The sequence below is a fragment of the Thunnus thynnus genome, chromosome 2 (assembly GCF_963924715.1).
Source record: "Thunnus thynnus chromosome 2, fThuThy2.1, whole genome shotgun sequence".
NCBI classification, from domain to species: Eukaryota; Metazoa; Chordata; class Actinopteri; order Scombriformes; family Scombridae; genus Thunnus; species Thunnus thynnus.
This window is the reverse complement of record NC_089518.1, coordinates 33,497,123-33,504,630: the sequence shown is the minus strand read 5'-3', so window position 1 is coordinate 33,504,630 and position 7,508 is coordinate 33,497,123. Positions and strand designations below refer to the sequence as shown.

At 38.1% G+C, this 7,508-nt stretch overlaps 1 protein-coding gene across 1 annotated transcript; it reads right to left on the bottom strand.

The window, feature by feature from the left end:
* Positions 1-2,183: 2,183 nt before the first annotated feature.
* On the bottom strand, positions 2,184-6,423 carry LOC137168670 (golgin subfamily A member 6-like protein 24). Its single transcript, XM_067571419.1, has 2 exons — positions 4,739-6,423; positions 2,184-3,727 (listed from the first exon to the last, which is right to left on the bottom strand). The coding sequence occupies exons 1-2, from the start codon at positions 6,150-6,152 to the stop codon at positions 3,459-3,461; spliced, it is 1,683 nt and encodes a 560-aa protein (XP_067427520.1). The 5' UTR covers positions 6,153-6,423; the 3' UTR covers positions 2,184-3,458.
* Positions 6,424-7,508: the final 1,085 nt, after the last annotated feature.

Here is a 7,508-nt window from a genome sequence, read left to right as displayed (position 1 = left end):
CCTGGACAGGTAAAGAGGATGAAAGAAGAGGAAATGACTCCTAACTGAAACATGATACTGACATGCAAATCTCCCAGCAGGATTAGAACTGGCTCTTTTCAGTAGAGTCGTTGTGGTTAGTCATATTTTCTTTGCATGTATTCTTTTACTTCTGATCCAAGATGTTACTGCAACTCTAATCTATCTCTAATCTAATCTAAGTAACGTTACTACTGATACTACCAAGGTCCGAATAACTTTTTTTTGTACTAGCATCAAAATGAACTCAACTTAGTTTTAAAAACTGAAATATAAATTTTAAAGTCAGCATTTACAGCTGAGGAACAACCACAGTGTTTCACGAGAGTGTGCAAATAACTCACTCCCAGATTAAGATGGTGAGGAATAATAATCTGTAATCGCAACAACCTCATTGGGCCATTAGACCATGTTAGGTGAATTTCAGTTCTGTTCTATTTCCTTTGATGTAATTGATACCTGAACACTTTATCCAGCTGTGTGACAGATCGAAACATCTGTCTCAATTATGTTGGGTGGTGTTGTATGACTATACAGTAGGTTGTGGAGAAATGTGTCTGATTGTCTTTAGCTGTGCTGCTCAGTCAGTTTAGTGTAGTTTAGTTTAGTTTAGTTTAGTTTAGTTTAGTTTAGTTTAGTTTAGTTTAGTTTAGTTTAAGTTAGTTTAGTTTAGGTCAGGTCAGTGTAGTGTAGTGTAGTTTAGTTTAAGTTAGATTAGGTCAGGTCAGTTTAGTCTAGTAAAGTGTAGTTTAGTGTAGTGTAGTTTAGTTTAGTTTAAGTTAGTTTAGTTTAGGTCAGGTCAGTGTAGTGTAGTGTAGTTTAGTGTAGTGTAGTTTAAGTTAGTTTAGTTTAGGTCAGGTCAGTATATTGTAGTGTAGTTTAGTTTAAGTTAGTTTAGTTTAGGTCAGGTCAGGTCAGTGTAGTGTAGTTTAGTGTAGTGTAGTTTAGTTTAAGTTAGTTTAGTTAAGGTCAGGTCAGTATATTGTAGTGTAGTTTAGTTTAAGTTAGTTTAGTTTGGGTCAGGTCAGTGTAGTGTAGTGTAGTGTAGTGTAGTTTAGTGTAGTGTAGTTTAGTTTAAGTTAGTTTAGTTTAGGTCAGGTCAGTATATTGTAGTGTAGTTTAGTTTAAGTTAGTTTAAGTTAGTTTAGTTCAGGTCAGGTTAGTTCAGTGTAGTGTAGTTTAAGTTAGTTTAGTTTAGTGTAGTGTAGTGTAGTGTAGTTTAGTTTAAGTTAGTTTAGTTTAGGTCAGGTCAGTGTAGTGTAGTGTAGTTTAGTGTAGTGTAGTTTAGTTTAAGTTAGTTTAGTTTAGATCAGGTCAGTATATTGTAGTGTAGTTTAGTTTAAGTTAGTTTAGGTCAGGTCAGTGTAGTTTAGTCTAGTTTAGTTTAAGTTAGTTTAGTTCAGGTCAGGTTAGTTTAGTGTAGTGTAGTGTAGTGTAGTGTAGTGCAGTGTAGTGTAGTGTAGTTTAGTGTAGTTTAGTCTAGCTAAGATTAGTTAAGGTTAGGGTGGGGTAAGTTAGGTTAGGGGACTGTAAATACCAATAGGTATCTGGAAAAGCTCTGGCTCAAGTCATCTTCTGGGAGAAACCCATAAAACCAGAAAAAAAACAAAGAAAAAAACAAGTCAAACTGAAAAATACAATGAAGAAGAAAACTAATTTGGGCTTAGAATATCTCTCCTGGTGGCAGAGTGGTGCCACCTCTGGGCCAAGGACCAGGAGAACCCCAGCTCAAATCCCAGGGGGGACAGCCCAACAACACCCCCAAACAAATAAAACTGAAATTTAGCCTCCACTCTTTTTAGTGTTAGGGCTAGGTTAGGGGACAAAAAATTAGGTTAGGTTAGGTTAGGTTAGGTCAGGTTAGGTTAGGTTAGGTTAGGTTAGGTTAGGTCAGGTTAGGTTAGGTTAGGTTAGGTCAGGTCAGGTTAGGTTTTGTTTAGGTTAGGTTAGATTAGGTTAGGTCAGGTCAGGTCAGGTCAGGTTAGGTTAGGTCAGGTCAGGTCAGGTCAGGTCAGGTCAGGTTAGGTTAGGTTAGGTTAGGTTAGGTTAGGTCAGGTCAGGTTAGGTTAGGTTAGGTTAGGTTAGGTTTAGGTTTAGGTTAGGTCAGGCTAGGTTATGTTAGGTCAGGTTAGGTTTAGGTTAGGTCAGGTTAGGTTTAGGTTAGGTCAGGTTAGGTTAGGTTAGGTTAGGTTAGGTCAGGTTAGGTTAGGTTAGGTTAGGTCAGGTCAGGTTAGGTTTTGTTTAGGTTAGGTTAGATTAGGTTAGGTCAGGTCAGGTCAGGTCAGGTTAGGTTAGGTCAGGTCAGGTCAGGTCAGGTCAGGTTAGGTTAGGTTAGGTTAGGTTAGGTCAGGTCAGGTCAGGTTAGGTTAGGTTAGGTTAGGTTAGGTTTAGGTTTAGGTTAGGTCAGGCTAGGTTATGTTAGGTCAGGTTAGGTTTAGGTTAGGTCAGGTTAGGTTTAGGTTAGGTCAGGTTAGGGTTAGGTTAGGTTAGGTTAGGTTAGGTTTAGGTTAGGTTAGGTCAGGCTAGGTTAGGTCAGGTCAGGTTAGGTTTTGTTTAGGTTAGGTTAGGTCAGGTTAGGTTTAGGTTAGGTTAGGTCAGGTCAGGTTAGGTTAGGTTAGGTTAGGTTAGGTTAGGTTTCGGTTAGGTCAGGCTAGGTTATGTTAGGTCAGGTTAGGTTTAGGTTAGGTCAGGTCAGGTTAGGTTTAGGTTAGGTTAGGTCAGGCTAGGTTAGGTTAGGTCAGGTTAGGTTTAGGTTAAGTTAGGTTAGGTAAGGTTAGGTTAGGTTAGGTTAGGTTAGGTTAGGTTAGGTCAGGTTTAGGTTTAGGTTAGGTTAGGTTAGGTTAGGTTAGGTCAGGTTAGATTTAGTTTAGGTTAGGTTAGGTTAGGTTAGGTCAGGCTAGGTTAGGTTAGACCAGCGGTTTTCAAAGTGTGAGGCATGCCTCCCCTGAGGGGGGGCCAGAGGACTTCAGGGGATGTGCAGTGTGACAAAAAATAAACAACTGATAACACCCTTGATGCTGGCTTTAACAATTCAATTAAATAATAGCATTATGCATTTTCCTACACTAAGATAACCTTAACTAATGTAAGGCTATAGTGTAACCCAGAGGTTTTCAAAGTCTGGGAAAGTGAGACTCCCCTCAGAGAACATAATGGTAATAAAAGTGTCCTACTGACTTTGATGTGTTCAAAAATTCTTGTAAAAAAAAAGATAGATGTTTAAAATGTTTAAAAAAGATGTTGAAAAAATAAAGATGTTTCCAACATTTGTTGTTGAAACTTATTTTTATGCTCAAGTAGAATATATAGTATAGCAAGAGCAATAATAGTAATAATACCAATAATAATTACTGTGTGTGTGTAATTAATTGAATTAAAATTTTTAAAGCCAGCATCAAGGGTGTTATGAGATGGCTGCTGGGGCATTACTAGGTGGTTGCTCAGGTGATGTTAATAATTTGATATTCATCTATGTCTGTGTATATTTGTTTCCGTGACCTGAACACCTTTTTTATCCTGCTCCATACTGACTTGTTGCTTTGTTTGTGGCTTACTTTTAAGTTGCTCTTCATCTCCCTCTTCCGTCTTTGTTTCTCCTCTTCCTGTGCCTTCTCATTTTCCAGTGTTCGTTTTAACCTGAGCAGCTCGCTCCTCCTACGCCACTCCCTCAATATCTTAATCTCCTGTTGTCTGACCGTGTCGCCTGAAACTAAAAATATATGAAAGGTAAGTCTGGAGTTCAGATGTACACCTGCACCCCTCCCCACAGAAAAGAGTCAACAGGTCACATTTATATATTTTTGTTTTGTTGCAGCTTGTTACAGTGACACTGTCTCACTAAGTGAGATCCAGTAGTCTGAATTGGAAAACCCAGACTTAACTGAACAAGTTAACTGAACTGAACAGCTGCACCAGCTGTTCCTAAGTTAACACTTTAATTTCAATGTCAGTGTTATTTATACTACAGGAAAGAGCAATAAGAATGATAAATGGCAGTAAGTATCGACTGATACTGACATTCCCACGTTGTCGATTATAATTTTGGACTGATTATGTTCAGAGCCTATAAAACTCACTACTAGAAAAGATACAAAACATGTTTGCTACCAGAGTAAGTCGTTACAACCTCAAAGGAAGCTGCATGTTCAAGAAACCAAAAATCAGAACAGATATAAAAGGAGTTAATTTATGGAATAACTTGCAAACTGAAATAAAACTGTGTAATACAATCATAAAATTAAAAAAAATGTATAAAAAGAATGTGAAAGGAAATAACATATTTAAATCTTGTGTTATGAATATGATCATTGTATTCTGATCTTCTTCATGCGCTACATGTACAGGGGCAATGACATTTTTTATTTCATTTCTTTTTCTGTGAAAATGTTTATATGAGTCTAAAAGGGTAGAAGTAATAAGTTTAGGTTTCAGCCTTTACTTTTCTGCCATTTAAAGACACTGTTTCTGGAGTTAATCATTATAAGAACTTATGCATTGAATGTTTTCTTCTATGTATGTTAAGCATAATATTTTTTATATGTGTAAATGGTGTAAATATGGTTTGGTATGTTTTATATGTTTTCTTATGGACTGGAATAAACACATGAAATTAAATGAGAACAAAACCTGAAATAGAAACTGTCTCTTCACTAAATAACTAGTTATTACATGAAGATCAGATGCTACTAAACTTTATGTGAAAGAATGTAAATGGACTTACGACTAAGTGCGATGAACCACTCCCTCTCATAGGTCCTGTTGATGGCTCTGGTGACGTTCCTTCTCCCGGAGTTGATACACCAGATGTTCAGTCTGGAGAGGAGGCCACCTTTTGGAGCCGTTCTTTGTGTTTCCTCCTCTTCTTGTCCTTTCCACCCTTGGCTTTCTATTTCCTCTTCCCCCCTTTCTCGTTCCTTCTCCACACCTGTCACCCCCATCTCTTCCCCCTTTCTTTTTTCTTTCTCTGCCTGCTTTTGTCTTTTTCTCTCCTCCCCTGCCTGCTTTTCTAACTCTTCCCTCTCCCTTTTCCCTCGTTTTCTCTCCTCCCTCGCCCGCTTTTCTAACTCTTCCCTCTCCCTTTTCTCTCGTTTTCTTTCCTTCTTCTCCTGCCTTTCCCTCTCTTTTCTTTCCCTTTTCTCTCGTTTTCTTTCCTTCTTCTCCTGCCTTTCCCTCTCTTTTCTTTCCCTTTCCTCTCGTTTTCTATCCTCCTTCTCCTGCCTTTCCCTCTCCTTCCTCTCCCTTTTCTCTTGTTCCCTCACCTTCCTCTCCTGTCTATCTCTCTCTTTTTTCTCCCTCCTCTGTTTTTCTTTTTCCATCATCTCCTGTCTTTTTCTCTCCTCTTTCTTCCTCTTCTGCATTTCTTTCTCCTCCCTTTTCTTTCTTTCTCTCTCCCACCTCTCCTGTCTTATTCTTTCCTTCCTCTCCCACCACTCCTGTCTTGCTCTTTCCCTCCTCTCCCACTTCTCCTGTATTTCACTCTCCTCCTTTGTCAAGGTCCATGCCTTGACCGCTCTCCCCTTACCTTTCTCCTCAATCCCACTGACACTCTCCCCCTGCTCCTCTATTTCTATCTGTTTATCTGCCTGTCTTTCCCTCTCCTCCTTTCTCCTGGCCCACTCCTGGAACTGCGCCATCGTCCTCTTCCTTCGCTCCTCTGGCTCCTCTGGCTCTTCTGGCTCCTCTGGCTCCTCTGGCTCCTCTGGCTCATCTGGCTCTTCTGGCTCCTCTGGCTCTTCTGGCTCCTCTGGCTCCTCTGGCTCCTCTAGCTCCTCTAGCTCCACTAGCTCCTCTAGCTCCACTAGCTCCACTAGCTCCTCTAGCTCCCCCGGCTCCTCTCTTCCTTTCTGTTTATCCACCTGTGTTTCCTTCTCCTTCTTTGCAAAGATCCATGGCTTGACCAGTATCCTCTTCACTCTCTCCATCCCACTGTCATTCTTCTCCTGCTCCTCTCTTTCTTTCTGTTCATCCACCTGTCTCTCCCTCTCCTCCTTTCTCCTGCCCCTCTCCTGGAACTGGGCCATCGTCCTCTTCCTTCGCTCCTCTGGCTCCTGTCTTCCTCTGTCCGTGTCGATATCTCCTGGAGACCAAAGTCTCGTAAAGGAGTCTTCAAAGTCTCCACGACTGGATTTATTCATACTCTCAATGACAATGACTCAATGATGTGTGCCGACGTTGTTGAACTGCAGAGACAAACACACGGAGCGATTATTTCACTGACAGATTTTTTTTTTTAAAACAGCACATTGAACACATTTTTCTTACTAAACTGACTTTCTTAAAAGAAAAGCAAGAGAGATTTCAAGACTGCAATGACGTTCAAATCAAGTATTAATGTGTGTCAGACATATAATACATCTAAAATCATTATATTCATTGAAAATGTATTGCAGTATTGTTGTATTGAAACATTTAATTAAGACAGTTATCTAAAGAATGAGGGAAATAAATTTTTAGGGTAAACTTTAGGCTTGTAGCATTTCTTTTCTCTCTCTTTTTTAAAAAGAATTTCCTTTTGTCAAGTGCAGTCATACAGTACAGTTACATGTTCAGAGACCTAACACAGGTATAAATGTCTTAGGGGGCAGTCTATGGATTTCAGCATCCCCTCAATGTCCATATATAGTTCCCATTCTCAGAAAAAAAGGGGGATGGATAGTGACATTTGTCCACAAACACAGAGAAAACAAATAAATAATGAAAAAAACATATAGTGTTCACATTTAAATGAGGAGAAAAGAAATCTCCAGCAATGTATGTATGTTTTAATCTTTGATATATCTTGTAATGCCATATGAAATTGGCCAAATTTTGACATGACATGGAAATAAACAATAATAATATATTAACAACAAATGATACTAAACTTTCACTGCCACCAAACATGGTAAAATACTACTACTACTACTACTACTACTACTAATAATAATAATAATAATAATAATAATGATAATGATAATGATAATGATAATGATAATGATAATAATAAGAATAAAACTACTATTGGTAATAATGATAAAAAAACATAATTGAAACAGAGCAAGCACTCAGTGCTACAATGAAAGCAAAGCGTATGATTAGCTCATGATGAGTCTTTTCTGTAACATGATAAGAAAACTTTAAGATCAACAACAAGTGCACAGAATTTAACAAAAATATTTTAAAAAAGGAATTAGGAGTCATATTTACAAAAATGCCTTGTAAATAATCTTTAATTAAAATGGCATTTTTGAAAAAAATGCAAAAGTGCAAGAACTATACACCTCTCTGTAAATATGAATTTTCCTCAAGAGCAAAGAAAAATTACAAATGCAGTCCACACATGCAATTTGCACACATGCAATTAAGGCAACATAAAAAAAGTTTACAAAATATAATATATGATTATATAATTTTACATGATATAAAATATAATTATGTTATGCAACACAAAAAGTAGACTTGCATTTAAAGATTACAGGAAAAGATGCAAATCTTAGTGTTATTATTTTGCA

Bases quoted from the DNA above. Each gene is read 5' to 3' on its own strand.
- LOC137168670 (XM_067571419.1), bottom strand. From the start codon at position 6,152: ATGAATAAATCCAGTCGTGGAGACTTTGAAGACTCCTTTACGAGACTT. The intron at 3,728-4,738 runs GTAAGTCCATTT...ATATATTTTTAG, and splicing joins GTGGTTCATCGCACTTAGTC to TTTCAGGCGACACGGTCAGA.